At 46.2% G+C, this 27,470-nt stretch overlaps 1 protein-coding gene and 1 long non-coding RNA gene across 12 annotated transcripts in view; one reads left to right on the top strand and one right to left on the bottom strand.

Annotated features, from left to right (window-relative positions):
- Positions 1-13,857, bottom strand: part of tnrc6c1 (trinucleotide repeat containing adaptor 6C1) — a 69,348-nt gene extending 55,491 nt beyond the window's left edge. The window contains exon 1 of one of the 10 annotated variants that reach the window (XM_015356198.2): positions 13,145-13,857. Coding sequence is in view for 4 of the 10 variants with exons in the window: in XM_015356196.2 (XP_015211682.2) it covers positions 4,255-4,310 (56 nt within the window). In the remaining 6 variants the exon portion in view is untranslated. The other 9 variants (XM_015356192.2, XM_069194595.1, XM_015356200.2 and 6 more) reach the window with 9 other exon arrangements.
- LOC107078500 (uncharacterized) lies at positions 11,638-16,736 on the top strand. 2 transcript variants are annotated; one of them, XR_011190515.1, is made up of 3 exons: positions 11,638-11,806; positions 15,189-15,280; positions 16,026-16,736. It is a non-coding gene; the product is annotated as an uncharacterized lncRNA (long non-coding RNA). The 2 variants fall into 2 exon arrangements; XR_001479435.2 differs by having other exon boundaries at positions 15,992-16,736.
- Positions 16,737-27,470: the final 10,734 nt, after the last annotated feature.

The raw sequence follows: 27,470 nt of genomic DNA, 5'->3' as shown, positions 1-27,470 counted from the left end.
ACAAAATGACTTTTGAATTTAGATAAAATATCTACCGGCAAGTACCATGTGGTACAGCTAATAAACGCAATGCAAAGTGAAGTGCTATAGTACGTCTCATCATCAAAGAAACTGATATTAAACTGCAGGATTGGCTCCTCTGCTCTCATTTTCTTGCTTTGTAATGGAATGGGCGAATGAGAATCTCAGTGATTACACTGAAGAGATCATCACACTGCTCAGAAGATAAATTACAGAAATTTATCTGCACACAGAGGACCAATTCAAAACTTCATCCATCATCTAAGCAGGGCCTAAAGAATGACACCACCAGGAATCCTGCACAGTGCTCTGCAGAATGAGCAGACAGCTCTGGTCGCTTCTTGACAACAGGCTCATCACCCTTCTCCTCAGCACTCAGCGGTTCTGTCTGACATTGCTGAAACTGCACCCACAAACCCGAATCTGAATGAAAACTTTCCCTCCTGGTGGAATTCTTTCACACAAGAGCCAGCCAGGAGCAGACACGGTGCTCGCAGTCGACCGCAAATCAAGATAACACACAACAACAATATGTTTTCGATTTTTTAATTGACAACTTTCACTAAACACTGACATAAAAGAATATTTCCTTCTTGTCAAAAATTGTCATTTTTCATTACTTTTGCTACCATGTAACCAAGAAACCAATAGAGTGAGGTACAGGCTGGCATTAAAGGGACTATGTTTAAAGAGGGAGAATGAAAACAAACTTGTTAGAAAAACTGGTTGCTGGGGTTCATTAAGTGGCACTGTATAAGCCAACTGGAACAGCATCACTTGCTCGTTAAGAGCAGTGAAAGAAACTGGTCTCATTCGTTTCTCACAGACCCAATGGTAAGTTCAAAGGCCGGGTCCATCTCTGTCTGGAGTGTGGATGAAAAGGTTCCTGCGGCAACAAAACTTGTTCCTTCCGTGTAAGAGGTGGCTTCCAGAAGGAAAAAATATTTATACAGGTGAGGACAAACATTTCAGACGGCCCTAGTTTTGACACGTAAGTTAACTGCTTCTCGAACGTTTATGCCATAAGACACTAGGGAACTCACACTGATCATCTGCCCTGTTATAAAGCAGCACTTCTTCATGATGTGAGGAGAACACAGAGCAAACACAAAGGAAAGATTATTTACTGCTAGGCTCAATTTCTTTCCATTACACTGTGTGGTTACGTGCTTGCGGTTGCAGATGCGTTTGTTTTTTCTCAAGGTACTGGGCGATTATCTTCTTTCACATCTCTTCTATCATGACTGTTCTTTCTAATGATGAAAGACTCGGCACGGGCTCTGCCTCCCGCGCAGGTCTTCCAGGTCCGGAGTGCAGGCACAGGCAACCGTTACATACGAACGGTGAAGATTAAAAAGACCTTTGGGATTTAAGTAAGAACTGGACAGCCTGGAATGGGGTGGGGGTGGGGGGATGCGGCAGGGAATTTCTCTCTGCCTTTAGCTGCGCGGCAGAAAGCTCTTTCCGAAGGGAGTGAAAAGAAAAGTTGCAAATAATGGAAAAATGTTCCATTTCTTTATTTGTGGCAAGATAACGGCAGCCAGATCTTGAGCTTCTGCAGCGTCCAATCAAAACAAGGCCAGCGAGCACTCAAGGGCACGGAGGTCTCCTGGTTTTTATTATCCAGTATTACTCAACAGGGCTCAGCTGAATAACATGAAGGCTACAGCAGCACACAGCTACAGTAGACCTGTAAGTGCCAGATGACCCACGAGGGGTCTTAACAAAACGGGTCTTAAGACGCCATCAGCTCACTTGGCAGCGATACTTCAACGTGAGCCGGGGGAACATACGTTGTTTGTTTGTTTGTTTGTTTGTTTGTTTTTTGGAGGTCAGCCGTCCCCCAGCCGCTGGAGTGGAAAAAAAAGAAGAAAGTTTGCCCCCAAAACTATTTAAAAACACAGTAAGTCCGGGCTGACGGCACAACGCAGGAGCCCAGACGCGACCCGCTCGCCGGGGGGGGGGGAGGAGGCAGAAGGCAAGAAGAGCAGAGGAGCAGGGCAGGAAATGCAGAGGGGCGAACGTGAGCGGGGGGGGGGGGGCAGACGGCTGCTCAGGAAGAGCCCTTTCCATCTCCAGCCACCAGGCACGGGTCCGTGCTCCTGCGCGCCTCGGCCAGAAGAGAGACGCAGAGGGAGGGGGGGAGAAGGAGAAACCGGAGGGAGGCGAGCGGAGCCCGACGCTCCGGGCTGAAGGCCAAGAATGTCGGCGCTGCAAGACAGAGGTGCGCGTTCCCACAGGGCCCTCCGGCCAGCACCAGCCGCAGGGCCGGGAGGAGACCTGCGGCCGGACACGGCGGCCACGGCCTCTCTCTCTCTCCTGCCTGCCTGCCTGCCTGCCGCGACTCTCGCTTGAGGAAGTCGCAGCTTTCCAAGCTTTCCCGAATGGGACTTAATCCGGCAATCCCGCAACCCGACGCTTGAACCCGGAACATCCGAGGAAAGACCAAACGGATCAAGAAAGCTTAAAAAAAAAACAGATGTCGCTGCAAAACAGAAGGGGGGGGTTGGGGGAAGATGTAGAAATCCTGCATTACGGTCTCTAATTTGATGGTTCAGAAATACTTAACCCCCTTCTCCGTGTGATGTGGTTCGTTCTGGCAGATGTAAAACTGTACCCCCTCTGCTCTAACTATGATTTTACCACCTCATGACAAACTAATTTTTTCAAATACTTCACTTTGAAAGTCTCAATAGCTCTAAAAACAGAACTCATGACTCATTTCTAAATCACCCAGCTAAGATTTTCATTTCCTCCAAGTGTAGCCCATGTATTCGTTAGCCTGCAAAAACAAAACACTTTCGCATATAGGTAGCAGATGTCTTTAACTTGGGTACAGTCATATCTGCACTACAGGATTTCTGTAGACACAACAGTTAAGATTATGCCAAGAATAAATAAGAAATGAGCAAACAATAAGGACTTCTGGAAGGGAAATGGAATGTTAATGTACTAGCATGTCTATAAAATCAATTTCCGTTGTGAAGAAAGTGTGAGGGTTTGACTATGTGGCCTCAAAATCATCCATCTGGTCACAAGTTTTCTTTCTTTGGAAAATGAGGTACAACTATCACGTAATGCCAGCTGCTTAGTAAGAACTGTATAAAACAAGTCAGTGCAAGAAAGGGAAATTACTCAATGAAAGGACAGATTTAAATGAAATTATATATAACCACAGAAACTGCCTTTACCATGGGGGGAAAAGCACCACACTTAAAACGCGACTGACCAAGAATCAGGTTTCTGAGTGGCAAAGGTTTACCTCCTGGACCAAAACGCAGTGTTCATCCTGTACAACCCAGTCCAACAACATCCAAAGAGACGCTTAACTACTGCACTGCAGCCCCGACACACATCCCTCTAACCCAGAGACACCCCAGCCTAGAGTTTTCCTGCTCGCTCTAAAGGTAGGGCCCACAATATGCAAGCTTTTTGTTTTTGTTTTTTTTTATTTGGTTTCCGGTTTTCAATTACTTTCTCACACTTGGCAAGTCCAGAGTAGTTTCGTATCCCGGCTCAAGGCTACAAGCCCCGGGACCGCGGGTGAGGAAGAGCAGACGGAGCCGGCCGCAGCCTCTCCCGTGTTCAGGAGGCTCGGCATCGCAGACATGCACTCCCGACTGGCGTGTCGGGACAGCAGGCACGCGGGTATCCAGGGAAGTCGCCGCGTCGCTGGGGGCCCACGACAGCCCAGCGAACTCACCCCAAGCCGGTCATCAGCACCGCTCGGTGCACACAGGTGAGGATGCCTAGATCACAAGAGCTCAACCTGCACAGGCTCCTTTGCCAGTACAGCCAACCACAAACCTCAGTGATCTCCACAGTTGAGGAATTAGACAAAAGGATTAAGGACAAGAAAGTCTGAAGGGGGGGGGGGGCTGGGGCTACCACACCTCAATGAGTCCTCAAAAACCATGACTTCCTCTAGCCTCATTGCCCTCCAACGCTTGAGAATCCAAAGATCTGCAAACAGAGGTCCTTGCAAAAGACACATCCCAGTCCCGGGACTGAGCCCAGGAGCAACACTGGGGTTAATACCACAAGGCACCCACTAGTCACACAAAAACAAGCTCGCCCCCACCCTAGAAGCACCCATACAGTAAACCGCTTCAAATCTCCAGCAATTAACAGAAGCAATAGGGCTTCTCAAGGGACTGCAAGGGGAAAAGCCAAGTAGAGCTGGAATGCCCACGAAGGCAGAAGACCCATTTTGTAGTTAAGTCACCCCCTTACCAACGGACAGAGGCATGTGTCCCACCGCTCCGTTTAGGTACCTGAAAGGAAATCATTGTGATCCGTGATAAAGTCACATTCCAGGGCAGACTGGATAGATTTCGGGGTGTTTACAACAGCTTTTGCATTCCTAAAACAAGCGCATCTTGCCACCAATAAACTCTTTGAAAATGTATGACCATTTCATACCACTACAAATGAGGCAGATTTTTAGAAAAGTGTTTCAATTTTCAAATAAAGGCTTCACCTTTCAGCGACAGCCTTCATCCGATCTAATACAATATGTACACATCTGACTTCATTATTTATCTAATAGTTATTTTCTACAGGATTACCTCTGGATAGCTTTGTGCATCTTTAAATGTCATAAAGAAATCTCATGTTGTTGTACCAATGTGAACAGAAACACACACCTGCCAATCTACTTACCAAATCCAGAAGCTTTGACTTGCTTTTTAAAAGTTAAAAATGCCATAGAAAAAAACGTAAAGCTTTCGATTTATAAATCTCAGCACAGGAAATTCATTAACTTCATCTGCTAACCCGCTTGACAACAGTGAACAGTATCAAAACTATAGTTTCATCTTCTTCCATTCTAGACTAAAAGAATTGCTTACATATTCACCAAATATTCCAGCACAGTCCCTGCATGAAACACAGATCATTATTTCACTTAAATGGATTTGTTCACTAATAAGAAATGCATGCATGAATTACACAAACAAATGCAGAAATAAAAGTATTCTGAGATAACAATACCAAAGAAAAATATTAAATATGATAAAACAGGCTCTAATTACAATGATTGAAACAGAAGCTGTCTATAAGCCATATGTAAAGCAGGCTTTAAACACGGGGAGGTGTCAATCAAAATAGCTGACAGTACTGATGCCTGTCAAGAGATAAAGCAGAGCAAATAAGAAAAGAGAGGTTTCTCTTTTAAAGCCAGAACAAAGCCTTTGAAAAAATGCTGAGTGACTGGAACGGTTTAGTGTCGGGTAAAGCACTGGAAAAGCATTCATCTCTCCGTGTGCGTGCCTAGATTTGAAAAATGCAGGAGAAAAAAAAACTCTCCGACGATGTTCAAAACCATGTGCAACCAGTGCTATTTATAATGCACACGACTGAAGGAAGCCCACCCCTGCTGCTATTTAAACCGATTATTATTTTTCGCACCACACTGAGCTAGACACAGACTGCAGGATGGGCACACACAAGTGCAGCAGGAAAGTGAAAGTGTCTCTTGAACCCTCCAGTCAGAACTGGGAGGGCAGGTTAGAACAATGTCACAGGAACACAGTCATATGAAAAACTTCGTAGAGAGAAAGAATCAGTGCAGCTTCCCAGGGTTCAACAAACGCATAAACCACAGTTTTGCCTGCCTCGGTGTCCGTGTGTGTGTAGAGGGGTGGAGAATGACTGCTGAAAAAAAGGACACCGAGACACATTTTGTAAACCATCACGTATAACGTTAAAGGGAAAAAAAAGACTTTTTTTCTTACTTAAATGTGAAAATTTGCAAAATTTGCAAAATTCAAACTGGAGTGAGATACGTTCTTTAAACACGCCCCTGCAGCCAGCTCCTGCTTAAAGATAGCCTTTCACTAAGCGTCCAGCCTGCGACATGCTGGACAAACTGAAAAGACAGACCGCTGACATATTCGGACAAAGCCAGGATCCAGCAGATGGAGGTCTGCACATTGTAGGAAGGAAATTTAAACCCTAATGGCTTCACACCATTCTGATGCAAAGAAATCCAATCGTGGTCCAAAAGGGTCAGTGTGTCAGCAGAATTGCTGGGTGTCTGTAAAGCAGCAGCACCTGAAGAGCTGGGAGGAGCTGTAAAATCGGTCCAGTTCAGCCAGAAACCAGCTGGTTTAGCTCATTAAGAGGCGAGTCGGAATGTGAAGCTGCAGGCACACCGACTCTCCAGGACTGGACACCCCTGATCTAGACCAACCAGAAACAAATACATGGAATCAAGTGAAAAAAATGTTTCTGCAGTTAACTAGCTTGGAATAGTACCAACAAATCAGGTAACAATAACAATAAAAAGAACAACAGACTGGCTGAACATCCCATTATGGAGAAGAAACTCTTATGGTTCACCTTTCCAAGATATCGAACGCTGTGCTTCTTTTCTAAAGAAAGCAATCACTGCACATTTAAACCAAGAACAGAGCATGGTTTCCGTATTTCACTTTAAGAAATCCGTTTCGTTTCCAGGGAAGCGAGATCAAATTTGGCACAGTCTGGAGTTCAACATTACATCACTAGAAAGTGAGGAAGTTACGGAAGGTAAGTCATCTGGCAGCTTCTTTTGAGGTTTTACTTGGGAGTGTCCCCATTATCTCACCATTCCAAATAAGCCCATGTAAAGTAAGAATAATGTAAGGGAGGGCCCCCACCCCCACCCCCACCCGAACACTAAGTTTCCCAAACCCTCCCCAACAACCAGGAGTGTTATCTGTGTGTCTGCGTCTCACATGGCAGCGCCAAGCCCAATGAACCTACTGAGAAACCGTCTCCCCCTACTGCTACTGTTTTCTAGACCTGCCGCTTCCAGGTCACTTATAATAATAATAATAATAATAATAATAATAATAATAATAATAATAATAATTGCTTACACTTATATAGCACTTTTCTGGACACTCCACTCAAAGCACTTTACAGGTCATGGGGATCCCCTCCACCACCCCCAGTGTGCAGCCCCACCTGGATGATGCAACGGCAGCCATAGTGTGCCAGAACGCTCACCACACATCAGCTATTAGTGGGGAGGAGAGCAGAGTGATGAACCCAATAGATGGGGATTATTAGGAGGCCATGATTGGTAAGGGCCAATGGGAAATTTGGCCAGGATGCCGGTACTCTTTTCAAGAAACACCCTGGGATTTTTAATGACTACAGAGAGTCAGGACCTCGGTTTTACGTCTCATCCGAAGGACGGCGCCTGTTTACAGTATAGTGTCCCTGTCACTCTACTGGGGCATTAGGACCCACACGGACCGCAGGGTGAGCGCCCCCTGCTGGCCCCACTAACACCTCTTCCAGCAGCAACCTTAGTTTTTCCCAGGAGGTCTCCCATCCAGGTACTGACCAGGCTCACACCTGCTGAGCTCCAGTGGGCTGCCAGTGGTGAGTTGCAGGGTGATTTGGCTGCTGGCTTATCATCTGATTCACACTCCTGGAGCAACTCGCTCACTGGGTACATCCCGAAACAGTCAACTCCTCCATCGGACCCAGGTGAGAGATTTAATGATCAAGCCAGATCTCACTCTCACCAGCTGTCCAAATAGGTGCCCTGTGTTGTCCAGGCCCATAATAACGCAGGCGCCATTTTCCTCAGCCAGGGTACTGTACAATCCCCACCGTGGGATTTTTTTTGTCTATTTTCAGAAGCACCGATAAAACTCATAAAGTTAAGCTGTTCTCAAAGTACGAACTTGATGCCCTGTTCTTCCCCTTAATAACCTGTGATCCTTTCAACACGGAAATGTGTTCAAGTGCTTTATCTTCCAGAGACAAAACACACAAAGACAGACGAACACCCTGTAACTACGAACAACCCGGCCTGCTTCAGCCTTTCCTTTACCCCTCCACATGCCTTTCTGCGTCCTTGGATGTTTTGTCTGCCTGGTTACACATGGGTCAGAGTGTCTCCAACACCTGGATTCCACTCACCCTTGGCTCTCCGCAAATCAAATTAGTCTGCATGGCTAAATGTGTCCACTGTGTGAAAAGACAAAGGGCGTACAGCTGTCACCTGATATTTGTGTGCAGGGACGCCTAGGGAGCCTGAAACCATGAGGCAAATACAACCTGTTCTTAAAACAGCTTTTCAGAAAAACGGCACTGGGATATAGGAGGCAAGAGATGAATACATTGTTAAGCACAATGCCGGGCTCTGGGAATAAAACCGCAAACCATTTGATGGAATCAACTTTACCGTATCACAAAAGTTGATGTTCATCGACATCAGTATTAATGGGTTAGGAATTTACTTAATTCAAACAGTACTCCTTTTTATTTGATTTAGACTCTATCATCCATCACAGTCAGGGTTACGTGCTCAGTTTTCAGAAAGGGAGTGGATTCAAACGCCATGTCTGCTTCCGTTTTCATAGATATAAATATCCTAATAACCATGCCATATAGTATAATTAAGCATTTCACAACAAGAAATATCCAAAGATTGCACCTTACAAGCACATGGCAAGAGATTTTTGTATTGATCTGGTCCCATCTCATAATGATTTCTAAAACAGCCAAATAAGGTGACAGGTCTTTTTAAAAACCATCCCTCCTGCCACATATCCAAAGACTATAGCAGGCATGAGTGTGATCGTCCAAACTCTCTCCTCTCTCGCTTCTCAGCCACAGTTAAGATGGCTGAGGAACCACAACAGGTGAAAGCTCTACCGATATGGACAGTTGTGTCAACACAACGCCAAAAAACGGAAAACACAAAGGGAAATTTGTTATGGCCGATTGTGCCCCAATACCAAAAAACTCCAATCGTATCGCCTAATGGAACAGATTACCAAGGCAAGCTGTGGAGGCAGAGAAACCAGCATCTTTCTGAATGAAGTCTGATGCTGTGGTAGCACCACTCAAACTGGGACAGAAGGAAAGACCTGTTCTTCCAAACAAATATTACAGACGTCATTCTTAAACCATACAATACTGAACATGGGAAGACCAGAAACAAAAATTACAGATTGCTGGGACTGGTCTGATTCCTACCATCAAAGTGAAAGACTAGAGATTGTTTAAACATCCTTGACACAGCACTGGCATTGCATTTTCTTAGTATGATTGCATTTGACTGGTATTTAAATTGTACCATTATTGCTCCTCCAAGCTGTATATTACACATGTATTCATTTTGTGCTGCTCTTGATATCACTGCACTGAACTGTACCGTCTTTGAATATTACTATCGTACGGCAGCACTGATATGCACTGTATTTTTTTTCACCGATTTGAATCACCCAGGCAAAGGGCACCTGCTAAACAAACAATAAAAGGTCACCACCGTTACACAGTTCTGGACTCACAAACGTGCTAAAATTAATCTTTCCCACAGCTTGCTCAAATCACACACACAGTATCTGTAGGATATCAGGTCTTACCTCAAACAGTCTGTGGCACCACCAATGTCATAGTTTTGTTTATTATTTAACAAGAGTGTTTCATTATTTCTGGAGACTAACTTACTTGACAAGAACGATTCTAAAATCTTTTGGGAACATAACCTCAGCCAAGGAGCTCCGATGTTGGAAGACTTCTTAAAAACCTAAGTAAGGCGTTGCAGTATTTTTTTTTATGTTGAATCCATTTCCACTCCCTCCTTCTCACGAGAACTCGTAGCTTAGTCACCCACTCTTAAAACATATTTAGCAGTTGCTGTGCTTTTCTGTTTACTAGTCCAGGCTATGATGGGTGTTAAAATAATTCAGTGTCAAAGCATTCAAACCGACTCATTCATCTCAAAGCTGCCTTTAAAGGGCGGTTAGACCAAAGGCAGAAAAGCCAACAAAACATGAAAAAAAGATTTTCAAAGACTGCGAGACCAAATCTACCGCCAGAAGAAGAGTCTAAATTTATGGATCAGCTGGTGGATTAGGACACTGTGCCCAGCCAAGCTCTCTCTTGCAAAACTTAACACTCAGGCTACCTGCTGTCATCACTGACTATGTAGAAAAGAAGCCAGCTTGCAGAAATGTCTTGAACCACATAAAAATTAATGGTGGCTTTACGAAGGAGCAGATCCCTCATTAAGGGCTTTCTCCAGAAACTAAAGATGAGATCTTCTCTAGGTATGGATGACCTAACTGGGTAGTTATTAAAGCATCACGTGCCCGTTCATTTTTAGCCTCAGTCCAACTCCCTCCTTTCGCAGGCTTCAGCACTGACAGAGGCCACTGACCTACTGGAATGAGTGAGGCTCTGACAGCTGTTTTCCTCAGAAGAAGCCTTTGCAAGCTTGATTAGGGACTGTAACACATTAACCAACCCTAAGGCCTTAAGGTTGACATATGTGTCACAGTGGAAGCCACTAAGCCTATCTTGATAGATTTTATTGCCCCTGCCTTTTGTGGGATGGGGGAAAGACTGCAAGGACGGATGTAAAAAAAAGGTCTGAAGGACAAAAGTAGGTAGGTCATTAACCAGGGACAAAATGGATGTAGAGGAGTGTTTATGGACAAATGTTAAGAACGGCCATTTAACCAAGGCTGCACTCGATCTGTGTGGAATGGGACAGTAATGCAACTAATAATAATAATTAATAATTCCTTACACTTACATAGCGCTTTTCTGGACACTCCACTCAAAAGTGTTTTACAGGTAATGGGGATCCCCTCCACCAGCACCAGTGTGCACCCCCACCTGGGTGAGGCGCTGGCCGCCATAGTGCACCAATACTCTCCCCACACACCAGCTCTCAGTGGGGAGGAGAGCAGAGTGAGGAAGCCAACTGTTCCACAATGATCCCCATTGGGGGCGGGGTGTTTTCACCAAAAAACTCATATTTAATTTAACAATGTAGGCCTAGAGAGACGGAAAAAAAAGGGCTTCCTACATAAATCTGTGTGAAATCTGGAATCACCCCCCATCTGCTTTGCACCCAGTCCGTGCAACTTTAGTTCGAATCAGCACTGTTCCACTCGCAACACTTAAACTAAAAAAAGATGAATAAAAAAAGCTTAAATACACATACTCTCATATTTCCCTCATCTGCTAACAGTCCCATGTGCCTTGCCTTGTTACCGAGCCAGTACCTTTCACACAGTGCCTATTTCCAGGCTAGACCCACCCCCTCTCCTTGTGCATTATCTTCCCGGTAGGACACCCAGAGCCCCAGAGAACATTTCCAATGTTAAATGAGCTAAAAGGAAGCAGGTCCAGCTGTATATCCGACGACACAGTGGAAAGATTTTCAGAGCCCCAGCTAAAAGCTTGGAGAGTGAGGAAAGCCCTGCAATTATGAGGGAGTTCAAAGCATCACAGAGCCAAATTAAGGGCCTCCTTAACCTTCAGGTCAGCCAGCGGCTCCACGAAGCCTCCCCTTTCGTGCAATATGCAGTATGTGTCAGGTCAAGCCCTCTCCTCCTCCTGGTGAGCACATGCACATGCCAATAATACTATTAATATTCAAAGACCCTGCGTTTCTGATGGTGGGGCCCTGGGCTGCTGTACTGTACCCCCAAAGTGCCGGACAGCCCACAACAAGTCTGGGACCCGGCCACACGGAGCGTTTTCAAAACCCGCCTGAACACCTTCCTGTTGTCAGAAACGATCCTTTCTCCTGCGAAGATCCTCTGCGTCTGCTTTGTCTGCTAATTTTCTGTCATTTTACCGTGCGTCGTGCTTTTGCGTGCATCCTGTGCAAAGGCGCTATGCAAAACATATGACTATTTTCTAGTTAGTGACGGCACAATCAGCGTGGGGCGCTTGTCTTTTCCTCGGGTGACACCTCAACATGCAAACAGGGAGCGGGGCTGTCAGGCCACTGACCTAAGGAGCAGAGAAATAAATAACAACGGTATGTATTGCTTCCGAGGGATCGCCTGTGCATCCGACACAGAGGACAAGCCGCGTTGATAAACACAGTAATCGCCTTATCTGTCCAGCCACAAGCCTTTAGATACCCCACACACACTGCCTGAGTCTTGATCGAAAGCCGCCGGATTGAACCTTACTGGATTAGATCCGACATGTTTGGTTTCCTACGCGTACGGCTGAACTCGCTGCTGCCACAGCTGACAACCAGCCTCAGCAAAAAGCAAAAAAAAATAAATAAACAAAAGTCGAACGCGTTCAAGTACCAAACCACCGTTTTATTTTCTCCTAAACGTTAAAAAAAAACGTCCGTCCCCCCCCTCAAACCAGACGTTATGACCCGATTTTTTTCTCCTTCCTGTAGCTAAATATACTATCTGGTGTGTGAAGGTCACCATCTAGCATAGGGTTTACAGCAACCCTTTGAGACGGTTTTTAACTCCTCACAGGCGAGCGCGGTCTGCAAACCCCCCCGGCCGGCGTGCCGATATCGATATCGATCCGATCGGAAGCGATAATCAGGACGGGATCGCACCCGGCATGTGAAGAATGGAGGGAGAGGGGAGGGTAGAGAAAGAGGTGTGTGTGTCTGGGGGGGGTAGGGTAGATTTCGCTTTAAATTTATCCCAGTCTCCCCCCCACCGCCACCTCTCATGTCAAAATGGAGCCGGTTCGACAGCCGTCCGCTCCCCTAAGTGACTTTCAAGACGCGACCCCGCCCCCCCGGCTATGAACCAATAATTATTATTTGTATTATTAATGTATTAATTACTAACAGGAATGACAGCAGGGAGCCGTTTGCAAGCAGGTTTGGGTTTTAACCATCAAAACCCCGGTCCAACCCCGGGGGGGGGCACCGAGACCCAACTTCAGCTCCGGCAGCCGAACCGGGTCGTTACTGCCGTGGACTGGACTGGACTGGACCGGACCGGGGCAACCCGGGACTTCAGGCTGTTGGCCACACGGCACCGGACCGGGTTCGTGTGCTCGTGGGAGCGACACCGGGGAGGTTTTAACCGCTGTGTCGAACCCACGCGTGGTGCTGGTGGGTGAGTGGGGGGCACACGACACGCAAGGTGGTCTTTCTGTTAAAGGAAGTCGTGTCTCCTGCTTTCAGTCTCCATAAAGTTTCAATTTATAGGGGGGGGGGTGTTTACCTCACCCGGCCGGGGAGCAGGAACACTCCGGCTCTCCGAGGGAGAGAGAGAGAAAAACCCATAACTAACCCCGCCTCCTCCAACATAAAAACGTAAAAATATTTTCCCTCACCAGCCATTAATAAATAAAAAGAACTATTTAAAAAAAATGATATCTAGCTTACCTGGTGTGTAAACCCTTCGTTTAGGTCAGGTAGCTTCAGATGCGTAATCGTTGCATGAAAAGGTAAGGAACGCAGAGAAAAAAAAATCTTTTTTTTTCCCGTTTCTTGAAAAGTACCCGTAATTTTGACAGATCGCGAATTCGGTCGTTGCAATTTAACACTGAATGTGATGTCCCCTCTCTTCAAGCTGCCCTAGAGTGAGAAGGAAGGAAAAAAACAGCAGTAAAATGTGTCTGATCCAAAGCTGGGCTGTTTTTTTTATTCAAATTCCAAATTCCAGAGAGGAAAAAAGGGGAATACAGACCGCCCGTGCAAATCTCTACAATAAGATTCCCAACAATTATCTTGTAAAGCAAGACGACATGCTGTAGTCACACGGCAGAATGGAAAACGCAGTTTTTAAGCTGTTTTTTTCCTCTAATGAATGCACATCGAAAAACCCATGTAACGAGACTTTAAAGTGCAAAAAAAAAAGGAAATGTTTGTTTTTAATATATAAAAAACTGCGCACAGACACACGCAGAATTTATATCCAACGGAGAAAATTCTTGATAAGTCCAATTCTCGGAGCGGAAGGTCTCTGACAGATCCCCATGAAAAGAGGAAAAAAAACCCAACATTAACTATAATTATATAATAATAAAGCATTCAGTGAGATCTCCTTAATGGTGTTCCAGCAGCCATTTTGTAGTAACTGACAACTGCAGCTCGCTTCTGAGCCGAACTCAAACAGGAAGTGGCCCCCATGCCCCAGCTGCTGGTCATGTGACCTCGGCCAACAAACAAACCAGCCTCTCTAAAAAAAGACTGGCTCCGCCCCGCCGTCGCCTTGACAACCGGAGCCCGGCCGCCCGCCCCCCCTCTCCTCCTCCTCCTCATCCCCCGCTGCAGAATTGAGCGTCGTCAGGCGCAGAGCTGTTCCCGCTGACCCGAGCGCTACTGCTGCGTTAATCTGATGGACAGACAAGACAGTGTCGTGGGGGGGTTCACCCTCCCACCACCCTCCCCTTTCCTTCTGTGGGGAGCCTTTTCTTTTAAGAGATTCCTACCCCAGTTCAGGACCACTTATTGCGTATCAGCCACAGCAACAAAAACTTTGCAATTGCAATTTGAATGCTTACAAAGGCCCGGAATACGCAGCCGTACTGCTGAGCCCGGAGCTTCAAAGCTGCTGTCGGGGCAGACCCGCTGGTTGTGCGAGTGCTGTGGGTTTTACAGATCTGAGTCGGATGTTTCTCTTTGTTTCTGGCGGTACTGTTATTTCTCAAATCTCGCTCAGAGCGTGCTCTAGAGACCCCCTCTCCCAACTCCAGGAGTAACATTAAAAAGACGTGTATGCACCGTTGACGGGGACAGCGAGATAGACCCGAGTCGCAAGGAAACACCATCTAAGTGACTCAACACAGGAAAATGCGTGTCCATGGTTTCCCAGTCGAAACCAAACGGGGCATGGCTTTTCTGCAGCTATACTGTGGTTCCCTGTGATCGCCAAGAGGGGGTGCACTTCTGTAGAGTCCACAATAAAAACCTTCGAGAGCATCGCCAAGTACCAGAGTCGTCCTCTCAGCGTTTTGCATTTCGTTTTATGTCGGATTTAAACACTTAGTCTAATGCTCCATGCACTGCACGCTGGCCCCCATCGCCACCCTACTTCAAATAGAAGATCTTAAAACCGAAGTGATCAGTCGAGTTCATCATCTTGTCCGGTGTTTTTAGACTTCCAGTCCGAATTTCCATGAGGTGTTTTTCATCAAGGGGCCAAGCATTTTGTTTTTTTAATTATTGTGTCTATTTTAAATGTAAATACTAGTGGGTTTTAATCCATGCCTTTGAGAGTATATAAAACAACTGAGGTCTACCATGTACGATTTTATGAACAGATTGCTTGGATTACAGGACAAAGTAAACTCCCACATGGCATTGTCATTTTACACTTTAGAAACCTGTTTCATCATCGCTGCTTTCCATGATATAGTGCTTGGTTTCAGTTTTCAGCTCAGTTGTTCAAGGTGAAAGGCTGCTCCATTCTCAGTAACTTCTGCAGGTCCTGATCCTTCCTGGACCACCCTGATACACAGGCCCCATTCATTCCGAGCTGTCCTTTCTCATGGAAATGAGGCTGAACTCTGGAAGCAGGTCAGTGCTGCAATAAGGACTAGAGTTACAGCTGACCACTAAAAGCACTTTCAGTAGCCCTCAGACATGACCTTCAAGTGTGTGCTTTTTTAGTTCAGGGAGGGGACAGAGGTAACACCTGATCAGAAACACATCATAAGCATTTTGTCACCTCAAGACTAATCGGAGAAGCACTTCAGTGTCACTGTGTGTATAGAGCTGTGCACGTGTTATCACATTGTGTCTGTCATAGTTGTAGGGATCAAAATATTACAAGTGCACAAAACATAACAATGCATGCTACAAAAACTTTGCTCTTGGTGCATAAATGTTCTTTTTAAGATGGATATTTGATAAATATTATTCAGAGATCTTTTGCATACCTCTCTATTAGTTTTAGTCTCTGTTCACAGACTCTGTTGAGATTCAAATCATGCTTTCACTTTTCCTCCATTTTAAATTTTTTTACAATTCAGCAAACAGCTCTTAGATGAGTTTGCGGTTTGAACCTAACTCTCAATTCTACCTACAAGAGCAACGGCAATCTTCACATGCAAATTAACAAGGACACTTCATTAATCATGATCTCCTGAAAACCACTACACTATTGCCAGTAAATATCACAGGTGGCAGTGATGCAGTACATCAAAAAATAGAAAACAAAATGAAACAAGGAGAAACCTTAGGGGATTCTAACTCTACTCTTCCAATCTTAATTGAGCGGTCTTACAGATCTACCTCCTTTATTACTGTTTGGCTGCAACAGCCCAGACCCCGGGATGTACATGAAGAGAAAGAGTGCAGACTGAGGAGAAGCTCCGTCATGCAGGCCACAGCACAGCTTTCCTCTCTGGGCTGCATTCCAGCTCCGGAGGAACAACCAAATATCAGGGAGGGATTGCAACAGTGCCTACACGAATCCTGTGCGGGCTAGGGAGAGAGAAAGGGAGGGGGTGTAATTTAACATGACACTGCCCGCGCCAGACAGCATCTGTAGCAGCACTTTACTTCCAGCATTCCAGGAGAGATGCAAAAAAAAAAAGCACCTTCTAGAATCTTGATCGAGGCGGTGCCACATCCTCCAGCATCGGGAGAAGGTCTGGAGAACAAAGAATGGCAATAAAAAGGCATCGAGCATCCTCACCCTGCGTGCTCCCACCAAAACACGTCGAGCTTCTGTCTTTGAAGTGCCTCAGATGTTTCTTTGACTTTGCCAATTTTGTTAATTGCTTTCACATTTAAGCCGCTGGTGATGGAGCACAGGCAGCGGAAAGGTCTGGCTGACATTCTGATAAAAGAGGGAGCACAGACACGAACACACATCATCCAGCATTGGCAAGCGCTCAGTCAGTCCCTCTCTCGCTGGGGTTTCTTCTCCACCTTGCCTTTCGTTTCAGTCGAGAATCTAAATCGTGCCCAGTCACACATGATGATCTGATTTCACTCCTCTGGGGTTTGGCTCCAGGAATCTCTCTTGCCCGTGCAGGTGCAGTCTGTGTCTTCTGCTGCTTCCACAGAAACCCACACATAACAGCCTGCCGGCAGATTTTTAATTGAGTAAAAAGTATAATTCATTCATGCATTTGGTCGTGAACTTCATACAAGGTCTTTCACATTGTTAAAGGGCAGCATAACCAAAGGTGTGCAAAAGTTATAAAAGGAGTAAAGAGTGTTTAAATTACTAGGACTCACAAAACAAAGCACTATTACAGTAACTACTGCGCCTGCGGGGACAAACTGATGTTATACTTTCAAAATCCATTTTTCGCGATTTCTGAACAAAATAAAAAAGTCAGAAAGGACACATCGGGACATCTATCACTGTAAGTAACCTAGAGGTGTTCCTGCCAAAATATCATTTGCAGTTTAATTAATAATGTGTTCACAAAATCCAGTAGAGGTATTTATTTTACATCCTACCCTGCTGATGTGAGAAGCACTGCACTCTGCTTTCCTTACAGGCTATAGAAATACAAGAAGATCTCTACAATAGCATTATTTCTACTAGTACAACTCAAGACCTTGCTTTTCCTCTTTCCTAGTGACAACCCCCTCACTTGAATCTGCTAGAATATATAAGATGCAGTGACCAACTAAAAAAGAGTTAGCAAAGGGTCAGAATTGGACCTCACTAAAACGAGATGTGTCTGCCTGAAGTTATCACCTACCAAGGATATTGCTCATCAGTAGCCACACCTGACACTTTAGAGAAATGAATGGGAGTCCTTTGGAAACACAGGATGAAAACATAACACTTGTTTGTATTATTTTCAGCATGCAATTACATCACCTTTTATGCTGGAGAATATTACATTACACAAACTAATTTCCCCCTGTTAATTACTGCTGGCAATTGGAAGCCCAGTAGCTCAGCAGGCAACGCAGTAAGAGAAAGCATGAGGGTTGTCAGACTCTGCTACCCGTTTGTTTTTCAGTGAATTAAGAAAAGATCAGCAGTGAAAATGATAGGCTGATAGCTGGAAGTTTCGATGAGTGTGAAAACGCCCACCTCTCACTCTTTGACTTTGTGCATGATCACCGGTTGGTTAACATCCCCTGATTGGAGTAAGCAGGGGCTGAGTAAGAGCATCGCATCCGCATTCCGAAAGATTTTTTGCCGGTGTGTTTCGGGGATTTTCAAGCAGTTGGATGGTAAAGACGGTGATCCACGTAATGGCACACATGGGAACAAAGGGAGACGTCAGATAATACCGTGTTGCCGATAAACAACATGAGAGCAGGCGTTGGGTCAGGAACCGGTAGAAGATGACGGGAGGATTGTGATGGATGGGAGCAGGGACTGACGTGAGGGTGATCAAGATCAGAGAGCAGTCACCGTTTGTCAAATGCAGACTAAGATTAGGTGGCATTGGGTTTTTTTTTTTTCAACGGGCGTTGTAAAGATTAGGATTAAGCATTGTTGAGGTGCCTGATAAAGCAATGTGGAACAGCCACAGCTTGCTAATGTATTGGACCTTGCTCCCACAGTGGCTCAGGGCAGTTTACACAGGAAAAGTCAAATAATATCACGGTCAGGAGCTAGCAAAGCAACACAGGCCATTACTGAGTAAGCGGGTCATAAGTAGCGCAGAGTAATGGGACCGTGCCTCTCAGCTGCCTTGATTTCCCAGGAGAGTGGGACTGAAGCAAGGGTCTGGGAGTGCAGTGAGACGGAGCTGGGGGGGTGCGCTGGGGCTGAGGGAGGGACGGACTCGGATTAAAGACAGTGATCAGGAATACATATCCTTCACCGACCTGAAATGCAGGTTAAAGACATATACGTGTGAGGCTTTAACTTAAACCACTTTCGCATAAAGAAAGAAATAATGCATTTTTAAAAGTAGAATTCATTGTCTTCCTAGAGAGACCAGCCTCCTGCGCAACCAGACATCTCTCCACACGCACACACAAGCGCACATGCCTACACACACACACACATTGCTATGAAATATTAGGCCCGTGTTGATCTTCTAATGTCTTGGGAGCTGACTGGTTAATCAGATTTATTACACACTTAAATTTAATTCATTGTCTTTATGAATCTAAATTAATAATTAACCGCCAGTAAGGACTTTCAGAGAACCGCATCGTATAGAACCGTCTGGGTATTTGTTTCAGCTGCAGTGCCCTGTACTGAAAAGCAAATGCCAATCACACCTCTGATACTCTATTTGAGAAATTCTACAGCAGTGAAGTTACCGCCCTAATCTACAACACCGGAGAGCATCCGTCAGAGTGTAGCACACACTCAGATAAGAGGATGGTGTGAGCAGTATGTGTGAATGCTGATATCCGCTCTGCATGAGCAGGGCAGCCATGCTCAACACAAGCCACTCCCAGATCATTGCATCTCCCGCTTCAGTACACCCAGTACTTGAGCTGCTCCTGGTCAATATCAATTAAGGTAACTGAGGGGCTGACAGCCACGAAGCTCTGGAGTGGAGCGCTAGTGTCCCAGACTGAGAAACCATTGATACAGACACACTGGCCAAAATATGAGGAACATCAAACACACACGCGCATGCATGGCCACCCCTCGGCCAGAACGCTCCCGCGACCTCAATCCAACTGGTGGAAACAGTGCAACCTGCAGAATAGTTCCCATATGCCTTCTCCCTTCTCCGTCTCTCCAGCTGAAGACGACCCTGCCCTGAGATGGAAAAGAATTGGGCTACAAGTATTTCGAAATCTGGAATACGCGCTGTAGTCCTGCTCGGGCTATTTCTGCCAGTCAAAGAGGTCCACTGTGTTCTTCCACAGAGGATCCCATCATGATGGTGCTTGCGTGAGAGAAGAACGTTCTAAAGGACAGAGGCTCCCAATGTTGGTACACCTCACCCCACTGTCTAAGGGTTCCTATTCCAGTTGTGCATTCAGTTGCTTAATTGAACCCTTAATTGAGCATATAATTTGAATAATTGGACCTTTTCCATTAACATCTGCAAGAGGCTGACAATGTCAAGTCAACGACAACATCTAAAAAGGTCTAAATATGCCAGCTATTCAGTTTTCTTCACTTTTCAGTGTTCCTCCTCAGTATAGCACCAGGTACCCTTGTCTGTCATGTGGGAGGCTGGGGAACTGATTCAAGTATTCAAAATCCTCAAAGCACTGCTCAAGCCAACACTATTGGGCTTCTTCAGTTTCAGCAGCGAAAGATGCCGAACAAGCAAGAGGATACAAACAGAAACTATGGGGAATGGTGTTTAAAACTGAGAACGGGAAATACTTCTTTACACGAAGGGTGGTGGGAGTCTGGTACAGGTGTTTGAAGTTGATACCCCGACTTCTTTCCAGAAACCTCTGAATGAGATCCCCAGATCAATCAGCTACAGTACTAGCAACCAAATAAGCTAGATGGGCCCTCCTCTGTTTTGCAGTTAGTGCTTTAATTAGACAGCAGGATGCCTATCAGTTTTACTGAGCCAGTTCCTAGGCATGGAAAGCAACATGCAATTAATGCTTTGTAACCTAGATTGTCACAAGATAAACACAGTAAATTTAGTTTCCAGACTGAACTATGTTTTGATAGAAACTGCTTGTAGGACTATAACATTAATTACAAAAATTGGAAAGGAAATACAAATTAATTTGCTCTTCTTGTAAAAGGGAGGTGTAGTGGCCCACTATAATGAGAAGAATTAAGATAATGCATTTTAAGCTTCACTTCTTTCATAATCAATAACGCAGCTCTCTGATAGGTTGTTTCCACAGTTTAATCCTACTGAATCCAACTTGAAGTAATATCTTTTAACCAGCCCCGAACTGATTAGCTAATATTGACAGACCTTCCACAGTTTAAGCACAGGGCTGAGTCATTGTGATTTGCAGTGATGATCAAAAGAAAAGGCGAATTAGGCTCATGGTGTTATAGATGCAATAATTGAAAAACATTTATGTAGGAGGCTGATTGTCATGAAAGAGCTTACCTTAATTCCCCAAAGTTTACTTTAGAGAATTATAAACATCTGTTTATGCTTAAAACATGTGTGTGGCCTTATCAGGTTGTGCATTGTATCAAAAAAAATATTTGTTAGCCATTTTAATCACACACATTAATGCCCGGTGCAATGAATATGAAAGTCAAACTGCAGAAAATGTTCGATAAACGCCCCCTTGCAAGTTCTACAAAAGCTAATTCCTGGAGTTGTATACGGTGCTCTAGCTGTGGCATGGTCTCGGTGCCCCATTGACGTCAGCGATCAATAAGCATCTGTGCTTACTTGGCAGACTTTAAAATCTGAAAGAGTACCCGTAACTGAATTTAACCGGTTTGCATAATTCATAGGTTTAGCTGCTTCTGCCAAATGCGGGGCAAATTCTACCACAGATTGTTATCGCAGTCTTGTTCTGATGTATCAACACCCGGCTGTGGGATTTCGGAACAACAACACTACACATATGGGTAAAGGGGCACAGGGGCAGGTTAAAGGTCCAGGGGTGGTGTCTGCCGTGCTGGCGGTACCCCCAAAATAAAGCTCCCAGAAGCGGACAGCGGAGACTCGGAAAGCCCTTTGACAGAGGTGGCGAACAAAGCCGTTCTGCGAGGGTGAAGGACCACAGCGCGTCTCCCGCAGGAAGCGCCGCCGCGGGAGAGAAGCGGGGCTGGGCCGCCGCGGAGTGTCACTTTGATTAATGCCGCTTCCCTTTAAATGACCCCGAAGGTCACCTGAAGAGTGGGAACGAAGCCTCCCCGACTCCCCGGAACACCGGGGGGGGGCAGCGACTGCATAATTGACTCCCTGAAGGACCGGAGCGAAGCGCCGCTGCTGGAATCTGAAATGTAATCAAACTCTCTGTAATGCAACGCGCTGCGCGGCGCTCTCGGTTCAAGGAGGCGGGCGCGGGGGGAGTGGGGAAGATTACTCATAGCACCCCCAATTCTCTTTAACTCCCTCCAGCACGCACACACACACACCTCCTCGGAGGACCAGCAGTGTGGGGGGGCAGGGAACGAGGGCGATGAACCGATCAGACATACTCGGAGTCGGTGCGCTTTTTTTCCATTGCGAGAGCCCCGGTGCGCAGCGATCACGGGCTCTCTCAGTCACACCGCCGAGCGCAGGGAACGGGCCTCTGCCTCCGGGAGCCCCGCAGCTGCAGTTTCGATTCTGGGTGACGTTTCGCACCTACAGAAAGATGAAGGGCATCGTGCTGTGAGAAATTCACCAGGAAATTAAATCACACCGCAAAGGCACCGGGATCGATGGGAAGATATTCAACGAATTTAAGTCGCTGCTGTCTGAAGGATAATCCGCAGGGCAGTGCCACACTGTATCTGCTGTAATATATCAATAACCATATCCACTAGCAAACACATTGCACGCAGTCACACGTATGGAGCAAATGAGTATTATCTGGGAGAGGGCAGCAGTACTGTGCGCACCGATACTCTATTGCCTATTGCGCTGAGTTGAGATCGTTATTCTTTTGTGTTAAGGTTTCAGGGGTATGATTATAGTGTAACGCAACGGGGGTTCAGGCGGGCGCCCTTGCCACATTAGGTCGGCCCCGCACCGTCGGGGGCTCGAACCCGGGGCTCCCGCGTCACTCAGCAGGGACCCAGCCCGGTGAGCTAAAGAGAGATTTCTCTACAGGCCAGGGGCTGTGGTCCTGCTATCACAGGGAAGGGCGGCGACGTCCCCGCTCTGGTAAGCCGGCTCTTACACGCCCTGATGGCCGTATGCGTTACAATAGTAAAGGCTGCGGTCGCTTTAACCTTCCCAAAAGATGGCCACGCCGGGGAGTGGCGGCTCGGTAAGCCCAGCAGTGGAGGACCACGGCGCCCCGTCTTCTCCCCCAGCCGGCTCTGCGGCTCAAGCAACAGGCACCGGCTCCCATGTCCGAGCAATGCAAGGCGACGCTAGCCAGCCAGCTCCCCCGCTGTGGTTCTGGCTGCAGCTCGGAGCAGCCGAAAAGAGAAGACAGGAAACGCAACGTTTCAGCTGTGGAGCCTTCTTCGGGTGTCTCCTGTCTTCTCTTTTCAGCTGGGGACAAACCTCTTTTTACTGTTGCACTTTTTCCGTCTGCTTCGGGAAAACGGAGCTGCTCCGAGCTGCTTCCAGAAGCACACCAACACGGAAAAGAGAAACCGCTGAACCCACCCCGACTGCGGACACATCGACGTGCTCTGCAGGGTCTGCTTCCACTCGGCAGACGCACATCAGCAATACCGGCATATTGCTCCGCTGACTGCTCTTCAGTTCCGTGTGCCGTCCTGACCAGCGGTCCGCACTGGGACGTCTGTTCAGGACAGACAGTGCAGTGCTTGACTGAATCAAAATGAAAAAACTTTATTTTGTATTTTTTATATTAAATTCAGTGCCCATATACCCTAACATTTAAAAAAAAAGAAAAAGGAGAAAAGGCCGACACTGATTTAAAACCCGTTTAAACAGTTATGTCTTGAGTCATATTATATTCATAGCTATAGACTAACACAATGGGATGCACTTAATTCTAATAAAATCTCAGATGAAGGGGAGAACACATTATTGTAGGACTCTATAATTATGATGATGATGATGATGATGATATTCTCATTTCTTACTTGGGGTTACATTGTGAAACCCAAAGTGCATGTCAGTGCTGCCGGGCTGCTCAAACAAACAGCAGATCTGATACTGATACAGCCACAGTCACAACTGTACTGCAGACCCGGCCGGTCACAGTGGCTCTGACCGCAGGGCAGAGAGCCAGGACTCAACCTCCCCTGACAGATCCCACAGACCTGATTGGATGGCACTCTTTACCCAGTGCATTCTTAATCGCCTGCCATTAATTACACACGGGAACTCTTTCATAAAACAGGGCCGACTTCACAGATACTTCAAAGGTTACGGGGGGAGGGCACTGCGATGCATGTTTCCCGATTCCTGAAGCCCCGAATGGCAGAATCCGTTCCCGGGGTATGTTTGTAACAGATTGTGGGTGTTTAAAGAGCAGCTACAGGGCCCCGTTCCTGTCAGCCGGGACGAAGGGGGAGAGGACGAGTTTCAGTCCCCTGAAATCAGGACCTTGCCGAGCTCTGCTGTCCTGAGCAGAGAGGGAGACGTGGCCAGGATGTGTAATGAGGCCGAGTGGTGATCTGGAGTGGGGGTGGGGGGTATTTTCAGTAGAAAGCGGTTCCGTGTCCTGCTGCAGATTGGGGCAGAGAGCAGTCTGTCATTCCAGCCCTGAACTGGTCCCTCTGCGATCCCTTCCATTTATTTCCCTGGTTGTGCTCGGAAAGCAGAGCCAGTCCCCCTCTCCCTCCTCCCCCCCCCCCACCCACCTCCTGTTTTTCAGTCAGCGCACACACTCTCTGGAGCGTCATGAATCTTTCATGCCAGAACTCTGCATAATCCCTAAGGCGCTCTCCCCTGAGACCCGCTTGGCCGCCTTCATCTCCTATCTCCAGCGCAGAAAAAAGAAAAAGAAACACCACGCAAGAAAGGAACAGGAAAGGGGAGAGGGAAGAGGCGAGAGGCAGAGGGGAAAATACGAGTCTTCCTCTGCCAGGAGTTTCCTGGAAAGGAGCTGGCAAAGAGCACATCACAGCCTCCTGCTACAGCCAAAACCCCTGTTGTCCGTTCTTCACACATCGAAAAAGAAATATCCGCTCATTTCCCTTCATCACTTTCCTGGCCGGTTTGGCATTTCAGAAGGACTGAAGACTGACGATCAGTCTCTGATCTGAATGTATAGGTTCTTTACACCCTTCACCAGCCCGGGCGTAGGAGAACAAAGCAGTCCGTCTCACTCCGGGCTTCGGCCAGCTCGTTTCCACACTTAGACCGCTGAGTTAAAATTGAATTTCATTTAGGACTGAAGATAAGTATAATTAACATGACACATCAGCAAAATCTTGTATATGTATGTGCGGCGTCTTCATGACTTTATAAACTTTATGCAGCATTTCTTCAATTTCCGGCCTTAGGCCTCCAAATGCAATCTTGCATTTGTCTTTTGAGTCAACAGATGGTTGGGCTTCCTAGCTCAGCAGTTGTATATTTACCACTCCGTAATGACCCTGCGAGGGGACTGAGGCCAAAGACTAAGGAATGACAACCCAGCATCGATGAAACTGCCCTGCTTGAACTGCACATGTAAAGAAAGAGTAGAGTATCAGAAAAGTGCCAGCTGTTTGTGCAGATCCTCAGGAGTGTTTCATGCCTCAGCCTCTTACAGCTGTGCTAGTTGCGTTACAAATTGCCTTTCTGCCTTTCTGACAGGCAGACCTTAGGCTGTCAGGCTTGGAAACCACTAACTCTGAACACTGGGGTCCCCCAGGTGTGTGTGCTTAGTCCATTACTCTTCTCCCTCTACACCCACAACTGTAAGGCCAAACACAACACCAACCCCATCATCAAGTTTGCCGATGACACCACAGTTGTAGGTCTGATCACAGACAATGACGAGAGGGCCTACAGGGAGGAGGTCAATCTTCTTACAACGTGGTGTGAAGACAACAATCTCACCCTCAACATCAGCAAAACCAAGGAGCTGATCGTTGATTTCAGAAAACTTCAAAACGGTCATGCCCCTATCCACATCAACGGGACTGAAGTGGAAAGGGTCAGTAACTTTAAATTCCTTGGTGTCCATATCACTGAGGACCTCACATGGTCTCTCAACGCCACTTGTCTGATTAAGAAAGCGCAACAGCACCTGTACTTCCTAAGTGGGTTGAAGAAGGCTAAGATATCTCCCCAGATCCTCACTAACTTTTACAGATGCACTACAGAAAGCCCACTGACAGGTTGCATCACAGTGTGGTATGGCAACCGCAGTATTGCTGACCACAAAGCCCTACAGTGGGTGGTGAAAACTGCCCAGTCCATCACTGGGGTTGCTCTCCCATCCATACAGGACATTTATGACAGACGGTGCTTGAGGAAAGCTCTAACATTATCAAAGACCCCACACACCCCAGCTACAGACTGTTTGACCCTCTACCATCTGGAAAACGGTACCGGAGCATTCGGGCCAGACTACCAGACTCAGAGACAGTTTTTACCCCCGCACTATCAAACTATTAAACTCCCAGCCGCTCTCACCTACAATCTGAACCCTCACAGTGCCTTCTCTCTTCATCAAATCCCAAACACACATTGAAATCTACCTCTACCTCACATGTCAAGAAGTTCACTCCCCATAATTTTCTATCCTTTATTTCATTCTGTTGATGTATGGTTTTGCACACCTGTTGTTGTTTTGCACATTGCCTGTTGGTGTTTTGCACACTGCCTGTTGTCTCTGTCTTTCTTTTCTTATACAATTGTATTGTTTTTTTGTACTACTTATCGTCTGAGAGCTGGCTAAATAGCATCTCGTTATACCATATACCTGTGTATGAGTATAATGACAATAAACTTGAACTTGAACTTGAAAATTGATGCTATTAGTTGCAGTTGATTGCATCACTAAGACACAGCACATCATTTTGAAGAAAAGAAAAGAGATCTAAACCGATAGGTTGGGGGGGATCTCTTTCTGGTTCCTTCCTTGTAAATGTTCAGCTGTGGAAAGCAGAGGGAGAGCTCTTGGAGGTCAAGGCCAATGACATGCAGTGCGCTTGTGCTGTCTTTATCAGTCCCTGGCAGCTCAAGAGCACCTGTACAGCCTGTTGTGAGCCCAACACGTTCTGTATTTATGAGCGCTTTAAACAGGACACGATTAGGATGAGCTACAGGCAGTCCTGGGGAAAGATGGAGGAAGCCAGATCCTGGCCAGTCTCCGCACCTAAAACGTGAGAACCAGAGAGAAAATATGTTATCTCTCTCCGCAACAGCTCTCCCCTCGCAGAGCATGGCTCCTCCTGCCCTCATACCACTCCCTATAACAACATGTTGCCACAAGACCCTCTTGTCCTGTAACAGACCTGCACAGCATCCCAGCATGGGATGGGAGCAAAGGCCCATATACTTATAACAAAGGAAGGAAAAGAAGCACATCAGTGATCACACACTATAATACAACACACTGTGTACCAAACTGTAAAGCATAATGAAAGCACCTTTAAAAAACTGTTTTACGTAAAAGCGGCTCACAGTAAAGAAATTCCATTTCTAACTTAAAATCATTTTCTGCTTCTCTTTCATAATATGTTGCACATAAACATAATTTCTGAAAATAGACTTACCAATCCAATACAATAAATCAATGCAATTCTTAGCATTGAACTATTCTATAGATAGTATCATATTGATTAAATGCATGGTTAGCATTAAATGTTTAAGTGGCAAATGCAACCATGGATGTGTTTTGTTTCCCCTTTCACATGATTATAAATAGTTTTTTGTTGGCAGTGGTGTGGTTTTCAAAAGGAGTGGCTAATCCCTTTGTAGTGTCAGAGTGTTTACCATGCTGCCTCTGCACGAGTCACATCACTGCTTTTTTTTTTTGTTTGTACAGCTCAAAGCTATGACAAAGATGAGCTTGACTGCTCACACTAGACCGTTGTCTATAGCTACTGCAGTCATGTTCCCAGGAGGGTCTCAGCGTGAGCGCGAGTGTGTGTGAGTGTGTGCGAGGGAGGGATGGAGCTGCAGCTGAAGCTGTGTGTGTCTCCTCCAGCCCTGGTAGGTAGGACAGTCAGCTTTGGGGGAAAGGAAATATATCATGTTTATTCATTGTTTAAAAACACAATGGGATTATAGACCATTCAACAGGAATCTCTCATAATACAGTCAGTTCAGGACAGTAATTTGAGCATAAAGCAATATGTTTC

This window comes from Lepisosteus oculatus, chromosome 9 (assembly GCF_040954835.1).
Source record: "Lepisosteus oculatus isolate fLepOcu1 chromosome 9, fLepOcu1.hap2, whole genome shotgun sequence".
Classification (NCBI taxonomy): Eukaryota; Metazoa; Chordata; class Actinopteri; order Semionotiformes; family Lepisosteidae; genus Lepisosteus; species Lepisosteus oculatus.
The sequence above is the reverse complement of the archived record's forward strand: the minus strand, read 5'-3'. Positions and strand labels throughout refer to the sequence as shown.